The 18,213-nt window shown below is 42.7% G+C and overlaps 1 protein-coding gene across 1 annotated transcript in view; it reads left to right on the top strand.

Annotated features, from left to right (window-relative positions):
- FRMPD3 (FERM and PDZ domain containing 3) overlaps positions 1-18,213 on the top strand; it is a 786,479-nt gene that overhangs the window by 495,780 nt on the left and 272,486 nt on the right. Inside the window, exons 6-8 of the mRNA XM_086964646.1 lie at positions 9,562-9,693; positions 9,905-10,024; positions 11,958-12,094. Coding sequence (XP_086820772.1) covers positions 9,562-9,693; positions 9,905-10,024; positions 11,958-12,094 — 389 coding nt within the window. The remainder of the gene's footprint in view (positions 1-9,561; positions 9,694-9,904; positions 10,025-11,957; positions 12,095-18,213) is intronic.

Raw genomic sequence — 18,213 nt, 5'->3', positions numbered from 1 at the left:
ATGCGCTGTCATTGCTATCCTGTAGATATGCGCTGTCGTCGCTAGTCTGTAGATATGCATTATCATCGCTAGCCTGTAGATATGCACTGTCATCGCTAGCCTGTAGATATGCACTGTCATCGCTAGCCTGTAGATATGCATTGGCTTCACTAGCCTGTAGATATGCATTGGCTTCACTAGCCTGTAGATATGCATTGGCTTCACTAGCCTGTAGATATGCACCGTCATCGCTAGCCTGTAGATATGCACTGTCATTGCTAGCCTGTAGATATGCACTGTCATTGCTATGGCTTCACTAGCCTGTAGATATGCATTGGCTTCACTAGCCTGTAGATATGCACTGTCATTGCTAGCCTGTAAATATGCTCTGTCATCGCTAGCCTGTAGATATGCACTGTCAACGCTAGCCTGTAGATATGCATTGGCTTCACTAGCCTGTAGATATGCACTGTCATCGCTAGCCTGTAGATATGCGCTGTCATTGCTATCCTGTAGATATGCACTGTCATCGCTAGCCTGTAGATATGCACTGTCATCGCTAGCCTGTAGATATGCATTGGCTTCACTAGCCTGTAGATATGCACCGTCATCCCTAGCCTGTAGATATGCACTGTCATCCCTAGCCTGTAGATATGTGCTGTCATTGCTATCCTGTAGATATGCGCTGTCGTCGCTAGCCTGTAGATATGCATTATCATCGCTAGCCTGTAGATATGCACTGTCATCGCTAGCCTGTAGATATGCTCTGTCATCGCTAGCCTGTAGATATGCACTGTCATCGCTAGCCTGTAGATATGCACTGTCATCGCTAGCCTGTAGATATGCATTGGCTTCACTAGCCTGTAGATATGCGCTGTCATTGCTATCCTGTAGATATGCACTGTCATCGCTAGCCTGTAGATATGCTCTGTCATCGCTAGCCTGTAGATATGCACTGTCATCGCTAGCCTGTAGATATGCATTGGCTTCACTAGCCTGTAGATATGCACTGTCATCGCTAGCCTGTAGATATGCATTGGCTTCACTAGCCTGTAGATAAGCACTGTCATCGCTAGCCTGTAGATATGCTCTGTCATTGCTAGCCTGTAGATATGCGCTGTCATTGCTATCCTGTAGATATGCGCTGTCGTCGCTAGTCTGTAGATATGCATTATCATCGCTAGCCTGTAGATATGCACTGTCATCGCTAGCCTGTAGATATGCACTGTCATCGCTAGCCTGTAGATATGCATTGGCTTCACTAGCCTGTAGATATGCATTGGCTTCACTAGCCTGTAGATATGCATTGGCTTCACTAGCCTGTAGATATGCACCGTCATCGCTAGCCTGTAGATATGCACTGTCATTGCTAGCCTGTAGATATGCACTGTCATTGCTATGGCTTCACTAGCCTGTAGATATGCATTGGCTCCACTAGCCTGTAGATATGCACTGTCATTGCTAGCCTGTAAATATGCTCTGTCATCGCTAGCCTGTAGATATGCACTGTCAACGCTAGCCTGTAGATATGCATTGGCTTCACTAGCCTGTAGATATGCACTGTCATCGCTAGCCTGTAGATATGCATTGGCTTCACTAGCCTGTAGATATGCGCTGTCATTGCTATCCTGTAGATATGCACTGTCATCGCTAGCCTGTAGATATGCACTGTCATCGCTAGCCTGTAGATATGCATTGGCTTCACTAGCCTGTAGATATGCACCGTCATCCCTAGCCTGTAGATATGCACTGTCATCCCTAGCCTGTAGATATGTGCTGTCATTGCTATCCTGTAGATATGCGCTGTCGTCGCTAGCCTGTAGATATGCATTATCATCGCTAGCCTGTAGATATGCACTGTCATCGCTAGCCTGTAGATATGCTCTGTCATCGCTAGCCTGTAGATATGCACTGTCATCGCTAGCCTGTAGATATGCACTGTCATCGCTAGCCTGTAGATATGCATTGGCTTCACTAGCCTGTAGATATGCGCTGTCATTGCTATCCTGTAGATATGCACTGTCATCGCTAGCCTGTAGATATGCTCTGTCATCGCTAGCCTGTAGATATGCACTGTCATCGCTAGCCTGTAGATATGCATTGGCTTCACTAGCCTGTAGATATGCACTGTCATCGCTAGCCTGTAGATATGCATTGGCTTCACTAGACTGTAGATATGCACTGTCATCGCTAGCCTGTAGATATGCATTGTCATTGCAAGCCTGTAGATATGCACTGTCATCGCTAGCCTGTAGATATGCACTGTCATCGCTAGCCTGTAAATATGCTCTGTCATCACTAGCCTGTAGATATGCACTGTCATCGCTAGCCTGTAGATATGCATTGGCTTCACTAGCCTGTAGATATGCACTGTCATCGCTAGCCTGTAGATATGCTCTGTCATCGCTAGCCTTTAGATATGCGCTGTCATTGCTATCCTGTAGATATGCGCTGTCGTCGCTAGCCTGTAGATATGCATTATCATCGCTAGCCTGTAGATATGCACTGTCATCGCTAGCCTGTAGATATGCACTGTCATCGCTAGCCTGTAGATATGAATTGGCTTCACTAGCCTGTAGATATGCATTGGCTTCACTAGCCTGTAGATATGCACTGTCATCGCTAGCCTGTAGATATGCATTGGCTTCACTAGACTGTAGATATGCACTTTCATCGCTAGCCTGTAGATATGCACTGTCATCGCTAGCCTGTAGATATGCACTGTCATTGCTATGGCTTCACTAGCCTGTAGATATGCATTGGCTTCACTAGCCTGTAGATATGCACTGTCATCGCTAGCCTGTAGATATGCTCTGTCATCGCTAGCCTGTAGATATGCACTGTCATCGCTAGCCTGTAGATACGCATTGGCTTCACTAGCCTGTAGATATGCACTGTCATCGCAAGCCTGGAGATATGCACTGTCATCGCTAGCCTGTAGATATGCACTGTCATCGCTAGCCTGTAGATATGCACTGTCATTGCTATGGCTTCACTAGCCTGTAGATATGCATTGGCTTCACTAGCCTGTAGGTATGCACTGTCATCGCTAGCCTGTAGATATGCTCTGTCATCGCTAGCCTGTAGATATGCACTGTCATCGCTAGCCTGTAGATATGCATTGGCTTCACTAGCCTGTAGATATGCACTGTCATCGCTAGCCTGTAGATATGCATTGGCTTCACTAGCCTGTAGATATGCGCTGTCATTGCTATCCTGTAGATATGCACTGTCATCGCTAGCCTGTAGATATGCTCTGTCATCGCTAGCCTGTACATATGCACTGTCATCGCTAGCCTGTAGATATGCATTGGCTTCACTAGCCTGTAGATATGCACTGTCATCGCTAGCCTGTAGATATGCTCTGCCATCGCTAGCCTGTAGATATGCGCTGTCATTGCTATCCTGTAGATATGCGCTGTCGTTGCTAGCCTGTAGATATGCATTAGCTGGTGGTAGTACTGGTAGTGGTGGTACTAGTGGTGGTGGTAGTGGTAGTGGTAGTACTGGTGGTGGTACCGGTAGTGGTACTGCTAGTGGTGGTGGTACTGCTGCCCATAGTACTGGTAGTGGTAGTACTGGTGGTGGTGGTACTGGTGATGGTAGTACTGGTGGTGGTAGTGGTACTGGTATTGGTAGTACTGGTAGTGGTAGTACTGGTGGTGGTGGTAGTGGTAGTACTGGTGGTGGTGGTAGTGGTAGTACTGGTGGCTGTAGTAGTGGTAGTACTGGTGGCTGTAGTAGTGGTAGTAATGGTAGTACTGATGGTGGTAGTATTGGAAGTACTGGTGGTGGTGGTGGTACTGGTAGTGGTAGTAGTGGTAGTACTGGAGGTGGTGGTACTGGTAGTGGTAGTACTGTTGGTGGTAGTACTGCTGGTGGTAGTACTGGTAGTGGTGGTACTGGAGGTGGTGGTACTGGTAGTGGTAGTACTGTTGGTGGTAGTACTGCTGGTGGTAGTACTGGTAGTGGTGGTACTGGTGGTGGTGGTACTGGTGGTGGTGGTGGTACTGGTAGTACTGCTGGTGGTGGTAGTGGTACTGGTATTGGTAGTACTGGTAGTGGTAGTACTGGTGGTCGTGGTACTGTTAGTACTGGTGGTGGTGGTAGTTGTAGTACTGGTGGCTGTAGTACTGGTAGTACTGGGGGTGGTGGTAGTACTGGTGGTGGTGGTACTGGTGGTGGTGGTAGTGGTAATGGTAATGGTAGTACTGGTAGTGGTAGTACTGGTGGTGGTGGTACTGGTAGTACTGGTGGTGGTGTTAGTGGTAGTACTGGTGGTCGTGGTACTGTTAGTACTGGTGGTGGTGGTAGTGGTAGTACTGGTGGCTGTAGTACTGGTAGTACTGGGGGTGGTGGTAGTACTGGTGGTGGTGGTACTGGTGGTGGTGGTAGTGGTAATGGTAATGGTAGTACTGGTAGTGGTAGTACTGGTGGTGGTGGTACTGGTAGTACTGGTGGTGGTGTTAGTGGTAGTACTGGTGGTCGTGGTACTGTTAGTACTGGTGGTGGTGGTAGTGGTAGTACTGGTGGCTGTAGTACTGGTAGTACTGCTGGTGGTGGTGCATGTATCAATGAGTCTAATTTTTCCTAATGAAATAGCCATTGGCATTACGTGAGACACACAACACATTTGTGAATTCCCATTGTAACAGCGGGAAGGCTGTTTTCTACGATTATTGCATATTCACGTTTTTTCCTCAAACTTTACAATAATGATGACTGCATGTTCACTCTGCGAGTCAGGCTCGACAGCACGTGTCACGAAGGTCACTTTTAACCCTCATCATTTATTCAACCAGCAGTCTGCATGTCAGCACTTATTAAAATTCGGAAAACAAAGCTTACAGAACCAGAATCCAAATGTTTTATAATAAAACGCCTTTAAACCCCGTTTTTTAAACCACAGACAAAAATAGTCCAGCGCAGCGTGTGAGGAAAAGAAGGAAATGGCGCCCTTTTGAAATGAGAGTATTCAGGAAACACAAGAACTACAGTGTGGACGAGCATGTATGAGTCATCTTCTGTGAGCCTCGCCTGCTGCCTCTCGTCATTTTACATTGAACGCACTCACCGCTGTGAACGCGCTCGCATCATCTGGATTGCATTACACGGGCACTGTGACAGCTCCTAATTAAGATTAATCACTCTCCAAGCTCGTTCGCGCACAGAATATGCCATGAAACTAACATCAATGAGGGACGAAAAGTCAATATAGCCTATCACGTCAAGGCTACTAAATAGACAGCACAGCGAAGACGAATCACTAGGCAGATGCCATAAAACACTAAGGAATGTAAGGAATTTGTCTGGCCAGAGCCCTAGATATCCTTTTTTTTTCTTTAACATTAGGATCTCGGAAGCTCCGCCTCCACTTCGTGGGCGCCGAGGCCCGAGCCCTAAAAAAGCAAGATACCCAATAGCAGGCACGGTTCTGAAACATAAATCGTGGAACCCGTCTATATGAAAAGCTATGCATAGGGCCCATTTAGCGAGTGCCAGTGTGAAAAAACATGAAAGCTGGTACTGTGCTATACCATGACACATGGCTGTGCACAAAAAAGTTCCCACTCAAGGCCACCCCGCTCTTGATGAATGGCAGTGTGCGCCCTGCTATATCCACTATGTGGTGCGCCGTGCGAAACATAAGCATGGCCCCCATATTTAAAGAATAAAGCATGTTGTGTCGCAGAGCAACAATTAGGGGAGGCGCAGCAGGATAAGTGCAAGAGGAGTTATTTGGAAGAGGTGGGTGAACACGATCAGAAAGGCACTCGAGGACTGCATGCTTAGAGTCACCCTGGGAACTGGGCCTTGGTAGCATGGGCAGCTAAGACGAGCAAGACTTGTGTCACAGTGCAATTAGGAAAAATAGTTCTCTCCAAAAGAGATAAAGAATGGGAGTGAAAATACACTGTAGTTAGGCAGTGCTGCTCTGCAGAAAAACAGAACAGAGGTATCGCTGCTTGAACCAATTAGTATGCAGCAAAAATCAGTGACACTGCACTGAACCAATGGGAAGGTAGCAGGCAGAAGCAAAGTTCTGTATCGAATACAGCAGGTCTTTCAGACAGCACATGTGCACTGCCTAGGCTCGACCTAAAAAGGGAAACTACGCAGAAACATCATTTTACCAGGGGGCCCCTTGTAAGGTGAGGGACTAGGCCAGTTAACGACTTTGTCGATGCATTAAAAAGTTTCTTGGGATAACACCTGGCTGTCAGCCTCCAGTGAAATATCCCTTACGAAGGTCCAAAGACCTAAGACTTCCCCTCTGGAAGTGCTAACGTTATCAGACCCAAAATCCCACTTTACAATAAGCCCAGGCCATACTGACTAGGAACTCTTCCTGGAATCAAAGACAACTTTGATATGCACAGAGGATGCTCAGCTCCCCTTTCTCATATGTGTGTGTTCATACCTCAGCCCTCAGAAATGCCAGAAATCCACATTTCCTGTCTGGGAGTTGCTGTCCTCACCTCCACTAGACTTTTCAGCCTCTGAGCTTCCAAAATGGAACCCCAGGCTTCTGTGTTCTGTATCATGCACAGGCACACATATATCCCAGCACAGGCATGCAGGTATCATTTACTGCCTGGTACTATATATAGACATCATGTTGTAGGTCAAGAGTGAGTTAAATACACAGCTGTAGAACATTACACGAGTGGGCCAGTAGGCACCACTGCCATGACACAGGTAACAAGGTCTTTTCACAATACTTACCGCTATAAAATATAAAAGTGATATCCTGCCACTATTGTGCTCATGTCACTTAATTCCTGGCAAGGGCTGTAGCCCTCTGCTACTACAAGGGTAACATTTGCAACACCCCTCTTAGTCTTACAACACTGCATTACCATGAGAATGGCCTACGTCAAAGTATACAAGCATCATCCATGTTTACCCATGACTAAAAATTAGTACAGTGGGCCTGATATCCATGCAGCTACGACATTCAGTGTAGGGGTTCACATCCGTCACCATGCATGGGAATTTTCTATCCCAGCAATGTTTCACATGATGCATTGATACAGTAGAAGACAAAGAAGATATATTCCTGAAATTTGCTATTGTGAAATATAGAAACATTCAGAGACCCATGGGAGGAGATGTGGCTAAAAGGTCAGAGCAGCTGACCGTGGATCAGAGGAATCAAGCTTGACTCCTGGCCTCGGCTCAACATTCCGTGATGCTGGGCAAATCACTCAATCTCCCTGTGCCTTATATAAAAAAAAATCTAATGGTCTAAAGGTCCTGCCACCTAAATCTGCAAAATAATAAATCATTGGCAAAGCCAGTAGGTCTGCCACTTGGCTGCCAGCCTTTTAGGAATTCTTGTTTTTTTGTCACGATTTTTGCAGTATCATATTGTGCAGGAAGCTGCCGGGCCTTCATCAATCTAAAAAATAAAAATTTGCTAAGAACTGAACAGTTTTTTCGTCTCAAAAAAGCATAAATTACCATAGCACTCCCTGGCACTGAATGGACCTACTTTGTGTGGAGATGTACTCCTTGAGAAAGGGCCACATGCCTTAATTTCTAGTGAAGTCAGTCAATTCCTGAAGTGGGCTGACGCTTTGCCCATTGATGCCTGCTCGAGTGGGTGGAAGAAAAATATGAAAATTGCACAACCATAGGCAAATAGATGATTTGTCACTGAAAACCCCTATAAGTAATTGTGTTATACACAAAATGTTGTTAAAATCAGAAGGTCTAGGCTAACACAGACCTAAAAAATAGCCAGCTGCTCTGCAAGCCTATTGCCTTAATGAACGAATGAAAGAAGGCAAGAACGAAATAATTAAATAAGGTGAGGAAGAAGGCAAGAAGGATAGAAAGCAGACAAAGAAGCAGACAAACAGGCAAGCAAAGAAAGAAGGCAAGATGAAAAAAGAAGGCAAGAAAGAATGAAGGCAAGAAAGAATGAAGGCAAGAAAGAACGTAGGCAAGAAAGAAGGACTGAAAGAAAAAAATTAATGAAAGAGAGAATGAAAAATAAAAATTAATGAAAGAAAAAAGGCAAGAAAACAAGAAAGAAAGAATGACAGAAAGAAAGAAAAAAGAAAGAACAAAGAATAAAAAAGAAAGAAAGAGAAGGCAAGAAAGCAAGAAAAAAGAAAGAAGGCAAGAAAGAAGGAAAGGAAGAAGGCAAAAAGAAAGAAAAGGGCAAGTGACGGAGCAAGAAAGAACGCAAGAATGAAAGAAAAAATTAAGTCAAGAAGAAAGAATAAAAGAAAAACAGAAAGAAAGGAAATTAAGAAATGATGAAAGAAAAGAAAAAGAATTACAAAAAGAAGCAAAGAAGGAAGGAAGGAATGAAAGAAGTGTTACCAGTGCTACAAGTTAAAACCAATAAAAGCCTTTTTTCTCCCTTGGGAAAGATTGTTAAAGATTAATTGGTGAAATTGAGTCCAGAATAAACGTTTTCTGAAGAATTGTGCTTATAAATTCACATCACACTATTGAAACTTTTTTCTTGTGTACTGCATATATAGTAAAAAGAGGATAAGTTATCAGTACAGTTCTAAAATGGACACAATTAGTCAAATAAACAAAGGACGTTCCAAAGTACACTTTATTTTTCTTTTATGTATTCCTATAAATGTTGCTGTGCAACTCTGGAAAGCACTCTGATCCCTTTGGGTCTAGTTCGCGCTATATAAAACAAAAAAATAAAGAAAGAAATAAAATAAAGGGAATTTACAACACCAATGGCAAGAGACAGGAACTGATAAAGCTGTAATGTGTTCTGCTCTAGAAGCCATTCGGCTGTCACATCAGGCTCTAAACACAAAGATGCACTAGAGTAATATGAACTGAAAACAAAACACTGGCATTGCACGGGCTACATTGTCTGTGGATGTGTTCACTGTGAGAGAGCAAAATGCAGCCAGTCAAAGTGAAATTAACCAGTGGCTTAAGTAGGCTGATATATTGTCCCATGCTGTATGCTGGAGTGGGCTGAAGCAAAATGTGAATGACACAACAAACCAATGGATGAAAAGAGGTGACTGAAAGCCCCTTAAGTATGTATAGCATATATACAATTTTAGTAAAATCAAAAGGTCTAGTTTGAGCTAGACCTAAAAATGTTTAAAAAAATTACAAAGATCTAAAACATTTGCACTGAAATGCAGCCTGGGTGGAGAAAATGCAGAGTGTGTATGATGGTTTGGCAGCCACGAGACGGCCGGCCAAACCATCATGTGCACTTAAGGTGCGGCCACCACTTCTCCCCTGTGACGTTGGGAGCCCCCAGCCCCTCCCGCCTACCTGGCTTCAACTGCAAGCTTAATACAAAAAACAAAACGATAATAATGGAACGGAACGTTATTATCATTTAATTTTTTGTATTCAGCTTGTCGTTAAAGCAGTGTTGCGACCCTCCTCCACCTTAGCGGAGGAGCCGCGCCTGATTTTGAAATTAGTCAATCGGACTCAAGAAATATATTCTTTCTTATGGCAAGCGCTTGACTTCCAAAATACTCAATTGGAATGCAAACAGTTATACTTTGGTGCCTGATATTACTCTTGGAGACATGAATGTTGACCATTTCTTCCTTTTCCTGTTCTCTGCAGGATGTGATGGTGACACTGCAGGACCGACTGTCTCTCAGGTTCATCGAGCACTTTTCCCTTGTTCTGGAGTACAGGAGTTCGGATCAGACTCAAAAACTTCTCCTTCTGCAGGATAAACAGTCCTTGGCCCACGTAAGATGAACCGCGTCTTCCAAAACCTGTCAAGACTGATAATTATGTATTGATATAAACATATGTTATTTTTTTTTCATAAAACTGCCACGTGCAATTAATGTCCTATCGGTTGAGAAGTAACAAGAGTCTGGGACAGACAGAGGGAGCGTGCCTAGACTACGCAGTGCTAACAGTTGTCCTTTGTGCTTGCTTTGTCTTTGTGGAACAGGTGGTGCAGCGGACGCACTACCAGGGCATGAAGTGCCTCTTCCGGGTGACATTCTATCCCAAAGATCCCATAGAGTTATTACGGCGTGACCCAGCTGCCTTTGAATATCTCTACATTCAGGTAAAGAGTTCAAGCTGTGAAAACAGTGAACACCCTGTGTGCTAGGTACTGAGAAGCAGGCAAAGAAACGAACACAAGTCAGGTCCTTACACCTCACTGTTTGCACTCCTTCCTAGAACATGCATATGAAATATATTATATAATGGAAAGTGCAACTGTTCTTCATTGTTCTTTTAGTAAGTTTTGTATTTGCGTTTTTAGCGTTTTTAGCAACGTATTTGTTCATAAAAATGTAGCCATTATGCATGTGTTCAGAATTCCATTAATCATGATTTGTGAATTTTTTAACGACAAATTCTACCTGCTACTGAGTAAAATGTGGTAGATATTCTACAGTATCCGTACTTATTATTGGGTTAGGTATGAGAACATGGAAATTCCCGGGAGGAAACTCAAGAGGGGTCACTGGGTGGAGGGGGAGGTGGGCCATGCAAACTAATTTAAACCTCATACTGCCAGAACTTTTTGGTGGTGTGCAAATATTTCGCATGGCCATTCCCATGTATTTCAACTAAAAATAGGAGTAAATGTTTACAGGGTGTGAACAGGCATGCAACTCCCCCAAAGGTATAGCGAGTGCAGGAAATGCTTTTCCCACATCTAACAATATTTTCCAGGTGCACAAACACGCTGAATGAGCTAATGCACAGTTCTGCCGCGCATAATTCTGCTCATTTCATGCAGTGAGTGAAGATAATCCGGCCCAGTTAATATTGAAGAGGAGCATGCATGGGAATCTGCTATTTCTATAGATTTCCATGTACATTGCAGTAGATTTATGAAACTCTCCTGAAGATTGAGCATATTCAAACATCGAAGGAAACCAGCGAAGCTTCGATTTCCTTCATTTATAAAGTTTCTTGGGAAATGAGGCCCTTCTTAGCTGCTTCGGAGCCAATTAGGTTGTAGTAAAAATAGTATGAAATCGATGTCTGCTTTGGCAGGCAGGATCCTCGGTATCGAATCGGCATTGCTCAGTTTTCAGGTTCCTATAACCTGCCTCTTTGCTTGGATAGAAATTAAAAGGCATTTTCCGGAGAGATGAATATGTGTTTCTTCTTCACCACTCTGTGGTATCTTTTAGCAGCCTTTAGCTCTCGTCTTTTCTTTTCTGTTTCCTGCAAGTTTTCTACTGGGAACTGGGAACAGGCCATCTAGCTTCTTTCCTTCGTTAGAATCTGCCTCGTCCTCTATCACGTGCACGTCACTTAGTTTGTTTTCGGGGATGGGGAGGGTGGTAAATGGGTTATCTGTTCCATCCGCCCTATAACGCTTACCATGATCCTTTTGTGACAAGGAGCTACTGCTACCATGTCAATAGAGCACAAACCTTCCTCCCTCGGAGGATGCTCGTTCCTCAAGTGCATGCTTGTTGCAGGTGAACTTTAGTGCTGCTTTGCTATATAATGTCTATTTTTGTATACTTTCTGATTTTGCAATAACTTCTGATTGTCCTGCTGTAACACACGCTCTCCTTTATCTTGCCTCGCTCTAATTCAAATAGTCAATTTCCGTTTTAATTAAATTAACTATTTCTATTTACCATGCTGTCACTTTAATAAATGAGGTCTAAGGTTTACTGTTTCTTCTATTCTAATTGCCTAATTCAATGTAGTAGACTGTCAAAAGTACCGGCATTGCAAATTAACTGTTTTTACTTACAGAGCACCAGCAAACACCAGCTCAAATTAAGCATTGGTATAGAGATTGATTACAGAGCCTTACCTTCTAACTCAGCACTCTGTGGCTAACCATAAAAAAATGCTTCCCATGCCAGCAGGGGTTAATGAACTATAGCGAATACTGTGGGTTAGTGGGGACTGCGATGGCCAATGGAAATGCTGAGCATGCATATCTTGCTGCCTAGGTGTATATTCATGAGATTAATGCTATGTTCTGTGGTTTTATGTTGGTGGTGTGCCATATTTACCAGAGCAGGAACGATGTGATCAAAGAGCGCTTCGGTGTGGAACTAAAGCCGGAAGTGTTACTGGGACTCACCGCTCTTCATATCTTCATCACAGTCTCTGCAACAAGATCAAGCCAGAAAGTGTCCCTGAAAAGTGTAGAGTAAGTTAATTCCCTGTCCCCTTTCTACATTTTTGGAATCATATTTGTGCCAATTTTATTCTAGAAGATCTTGCTCTTCAACACACAACAGTTCCGAATAAGAGGCAGTATGAATGTGGTGAATTACTGTACACATTATGTGGAAACATCCAGTTTGAAGTTATACTTGAGCTCTTCGGCAATGTTATATATACATATGGCAATGTTATAATATGGCAGTGTTATAATATGGCAGTGTTATAATATGGCAATGTTATAATATGTTTTTGGCTTTTGTACTGTGCACATTCTGCCACTGGTATGGCCTCTTAGCACACAGGGCCATATGTATCAAGCCTTTTGTGAATCGCAAAGGCCGAAATTCGCCGAATTTCGGCCTTTGCGAATCGCAAAAGGCTATTTTGCATGATTTGATATGTATGAAACAATCGCATCTTAAGGAATCGCAAATATTTGCGGTTCCTTAATTTGCCATAGCATTTAAAGAAAACCCAATTTTGCGATTCCTTAAATGCTAGGTATGAAGCTTTGAAGAATTGCGATTTCAGGTTCAGAAATCGCAAATTACCACCAACTTGTAGTTGGTGGTAATTTGCGTTTTCTTGTAAATATGCACAATTGTGCATTTGTGAGGGTGGCATATGACGCACATACATGCCCATTGGGCATGTATGTGCGCCATATGCACACACATGTAATTTACAGGGGTGCAGCAGGGTGTCCTTGAGACACAACTGCACCCTTGCAATAATTCTCAAATTGCGATTAGCAAATTGCGAATTTGCAATTTGAGAATTATTTGGAAATCATTCCTATGGGCCTCCTGGCCCATAGGAATGCATTGGAAATTATTCCTTAATTGCGAATTCGCAAAATGCAAATTCGCAATTAAGGAAGCTTAAGGAATCGCTAATAAAAAGCGATTTTCTTCATACATACCATTTTGCGATTCCTAAATAGCAATTCCTTAAAAATCGCTATTTATGAATCGCAAAACGGAACTATGATACATATGGCCCTAAATGCACTGCGGTGCGTGTGCAAACACCTACACACAGCAGACATACATTAGTTCAGATGCTCTTCCACTTCCTGAACCCTCACTGGTACCAAAGAGTTTTTTATGCTTAACTATATTATTTATTTCAAGGATTTATGGAAGGCAATTTATGTGCTGTAACCCTAGTACTGGACAGCTGAACATGATCATCAAGGTTTGTAAAGTTGTCATAGCCTGAACATGGTTTCCATATTTTTATTGACTCAAATACATTTGTTTTTTTTAGTCAAATTTTCCAGAGTAACTTGCGCCAAGTGTTTTTTTCCAATTCAGGAGTACATACATCAAAGCTGCTAACTTGAACTGCCACACAGTTATCCATTCAAGCCACCCTAAACAGTAAGAATGAGAGGCGCACATACAGCTCAAGCCCTACAAAGGTATAGGCTGATTTCTTGGTGGTTCGAGGAAGCGCTTTAGAAAAAAATGGTGTAAGACATGAAATATTTCTATTTAAGAAATATCCTATGGTGACATTAGTAACTTGCTATCTCTGTTTAACAACCCCAAACAAATGCAAACATTATGGCAGGTAACAGTCCAACTAAAAATAATAGAACCATTTTTTATTGAATATACAGCTGAAGACGCCAATGTTTTCCCAATGGAGGGAAACAGATTGAGTAAGGAGATGAAAGGAGTGGGGCTGGTTTGACCATTTTTGCCAGGGCTGTTTTTGATTCCATGTCCTCCACTGCATAACTGCACTCAGAATCTTCACCAGAATCTAACCAGCCATGTTCTATTAAAAATATATTGCGGGGGTGGGGGTTTAACCAACTTTGGACGCAGTTACAAGCCAGTGAGAACAGCGAGAAAGTTAAAATTTCATTAATCAAAAAAGAGAGGGCTTGTCAGAAAGCATATATTCTTGGCTGATCAAATCTCAGTCTTGCCACTATCAACAACAGTCTTGCCACAGTTCCACATTGTATCAGAAATGCACAATGAAAGGAGGCAGGGGCAAATTGTCAGCTGTCATCTAAAACTCTCAAAGGGATCTCAACAAATTGATTAAAAAACACAAATGTCAGCTACTAAATTGGATTGTCTGGGACAAACCAAGTGAAGAAAATCTTGCTAAATCTTGCCCATGACCAGCACACCATCACATATATCAATATATGCCCTGATCTTTGGACTGGGTAAGAGTGGTCTGCTTAATTCAGACACTCTGTTCATCACCACCCCCTTTTCTGAATCATATATCAATATAGTCACGTATTTACTCCATTCTGGAGTATTCCTTAGACACCTCTGATAGAGTACAATATAAATAATATCTGAAAAACATTATATATAGAAAATGGCCAACATGGATGGTAACATTCTATATTTAATGGTAAATAATAAGCACAACCCCTCTAAGCTTCTTTAAATTGCCAATTACTGTTGGTTCAGTATTTGCAGGCCTCTTGTTCAGCGCCACAAGCACATAAAAGGCTCCCAGCATCTTGAACCGTGATGTGGACCTGCCCTGAGTGAGTCCTGAACCCTCAAGTGCTGTGTCACCAGTCGTTGACCCTTGGCTGAGGTGCTAAAGTGCTCAGATAGCCAAAATCCAAAACTTGGGACTTAAAAATGTTTAGGCTAAAATCTCCTCTGAGAACCGAGGGAAGACCAGGACCAACCTGCTCATCGACCCACCCATGGTGCTTTGCCGGTCAGCCTGATTACTAGCTGCTCCCACTACGTTTTTCGCTGCAGCAGCAAATCCTGCTCAGCGGTCCTTCACAGAATGGGTGTCTGACCTCCTGGAACTGTCTATGACTGCAGCCTCCTGCCTCGTCCCACTAGAGATTTTCGACTTCCAAAAAAGTGAATAAGTCCAAGCACAGAAATCATTACCAGAAGAATTGAATGAATTCTGCTGTACTGTCTGCAAGGCCTTATGCTGTTCATCCAGTGTTGGTGGGCAGTGAGAGCCCCACAGTGTATATTGTACACAAACTGACAGTTGTCGTTTAGTCTGTATGCACTTTAATTCCTGAAATAAAGATTTTACCCTCAGAAGAGTGTCACGTAACTTATTTATTAATCTATACCTCCAGACGGCGGTTGAAGAAATCACTATTCTGGTAATCAAGATAAATTATGAGCGACCAGCCACATAGATTACATGTTCATTAAACAAAGATGATCGACACATTCCTCTAGGCTCTTTTCAGGTGAAACCATCCTCTCATGGGCCCTTATGATTCTTCAAAGACCTCTTCCATTCAGGATTTAGGAGCATCACCTTATGCACAGCCAACAAGTAAAAACCACACAGATAATCAATGTTAGCATATTTGTGCTCCTTCCATTAAAGATTGAATCAAGTTGCTGAACAATCGTATTAGAAATCCTGGTAGAAGTTTTGAATTCACATAGAGTAACGGGAAAGACTTCACACCAGCCACTGGTTGACAGGAGCAAAGAATAATAACGAGCGACTGGACATAGTTCCTCTTGTGTGCATAGTATATTCCAAAATGGCTTCTTTGTACCACTGTGCATTATCCTGCTAATGTAAAAGCATTGTTGCGGCAGGCAGTGGACCCACCAAGGTCCATTCAGGCATTACCAACTACAAAGGCATTCTCCAGCTTGGAAGAAGGAACATGTCCACAGCTCCATTATGGGACAGGACAATGTGGAGGACAACTGCGAGACCATGAGAACAGCATAATGCTAATCATGGGAGAAGAATAGGAGTGAGCCTACAATGGAAGGAGATTGCTTTACATTCCAAAATATAAAAAAATAGAGCTTCCAAAGAATAGTACATGAAACAATTTATGTGGCTCCCATTTATGTGGCTCCCAGATTGTAGAATAAAAAGACAAGAACAGACAGTTTTATTTTTGTGAATAATTGTACTTATCTTGCTAATTTAATTTAGACACTGTTTTGGATTTGCTAGCATTATAGTTTATATTACTGTGCAATCAATGTATTGCTGCACCATAGCCAAGAGTCATTACATTTTAATGTTGGTTAATGAGTACTTTCGGGTTGAAGTGTGACATAAATTCTACATGTATTCCTAACAGCAGATAATGGTACTTGTGTCGAAATAATTTGTTCAACACCCCTAACTATAATAAAAAATTCACAGTGATTTAACTTCCAGAAGATCATAACCTAAAATATATGTATGCAACTAAAGCAATTTTGTTTTACTTCACAATTGGGGCAGTAAATGCAGGAGTGTATCTAGTTCCTATATGAAAAGCAGGTTGTATTGTTAAAATATTGATTTGCTTCTGTGATAGTGCGTCTATTGTTATGGTCTGGCCAGAGTTTCCAGTAGAAAGGTATCTATTGTTTTCATAATAACTTTGATGGCATAGGATAAATCTGCACAAAACTTTCAAAAGAAAAAGTACTCTTCTTTGAGCCCCACGCTATTCAATCTTTACGTCCCCCCACTGGCTAGGGTCATTCACTCCTTTGGGCAACAAGAAGTGTTGTATGCCGATGATACCCAGATAACCATGTTTGTTTATAAAGACACGAATGCAACTGCAGCCAAATTTAACTGTATGACTGCAGTGGCTGGTTGGATGGGAAAAAAATTACCCGAAGCTTATCGATGAGAAGATGGAGGGGCTGGTCTTTGATGCACAAGACTTTACCTAGAACAGGAACTGGTGGCCTGATACACCGGGTACCTTAATGGCTCCAACGGACTCGGCCAAGAATCTAGGGGTGATTCTGGATAGTGAGCTCTCACTGGACCAATAGGTTAATCGCACAATGTCAACCTGTTTCTGGATCATCAGAATACTGAAGAAAATCTTTCCATTCATTACTCTTCCGGCACAGAAATAAGTAGCCTTGGCTTTGGTGTCTTCTAGAATTCACTATTGTAATGCACTTTACCTAAAGACCAGCTCAAGCCAAACTGCAATTAGTGCAAAATGTGCTTGCAAGGCTCACCTTGGATATCCCAAAATGGAAGTCGGTGTCCAAGGGACTACATGATCTGCATTGGCTTCCAATTAAAAAGTGCATTATGTTCAATACACTCTGCATCATGTATTAGGCCCTTTACCATGCTTGTCCGGATGGAACCAAAGCCATGTTTAATTGATATATTCCAAGGAGAAAATCTCCGCTCAGCTCATTAAAACTTAGTAACTGTGCCCAGACTTTGGAAGAAGTGATGGAGATGCAGAGCTTTCTCAGCCACAGCGGCAAGGCTCTGCAACTCGTCTCCTCATCATCTCACATGTATTAAAATGCATTATCCCTTTTGGAAAGTGTTAAAGATCTGGCTCTTCATCCTATAGGGAATGTTAGTTTACTTTGCAATTGTGCTGAACCAGTATCTTTGCTGAGAAGTATTGTGGTAAATAATAAATTACCCTGTCATAATTTCTATACATTAATAAGGATCATGCATATAATGAGAGGCAGAGTCCGTGGTGTCCGATTCAGAAGGGCTTTAATACAATAACTCGAGTTACTGGAGAATCGGGTTCCATCACCACTAAGGTTCAGGAAGGATCGTCATCTGAATCTTTATTCACAGGATACATTATATATAGTTAAAACATACATTGAATTGGATAGAGAAGGCGGAGCACTCCAGGCGGAGCAAGTGAAAGAGAGAGATAAGAGCCCATGGGCGTGAAAGAAGGCGTACACATGGGTGTACACTTGATGAGTCATAGGTGTGTCATAGGTGGGTGGATGCATAGAGGGGGTCTGCATGGTCAGCAGGAACCTTTACCCTACTTGTGCGCGCAAAACTGGTCATGACGTGGAATTGACGTGTAACTGGGGAGAGCTGGGGGGAGCTGACTTTAGTGCTAGTAGAAGAGTCTGGGATGTCAGAACGACCTGCACCTCTGGCATTATCTGATATCTTGTGTTTGGAGGATGTATTGTCTGAAGTAAAGGTCGCTCGAGCAAAGGCTGCTCATCACTAAATGCTAGTGTATGCATATATTTCATCGTGCATTGCGTGGGGGCCATGGGCTTTCTATGGAAACGGGTTCAGTAAATCACTTGGATGGAGACAGAAAGGCTAGGCCCTATCTTCTGCAGGCGGAATATGTAAGGCTAGGCC

This window comes from Lissotriton vulgaris, chromosome 4_1 (assembly GCF_964263255.1).
Source record: "Lissotriton vulgaris chromosome 4_1, aLisVul1.2, whole genome shotgun sequence".
Taxonomy (NCBI): Eukaryota; Metazoa; Chordata; class Amphibia; order Caudata; family Salamandridae; genus Lissotriton; species Lissotriton vulgaris.
Note: the sequence above shows the minus strand (reverse complement) of the source record. Positions and strands in the feature narration are given on the sequence as shown.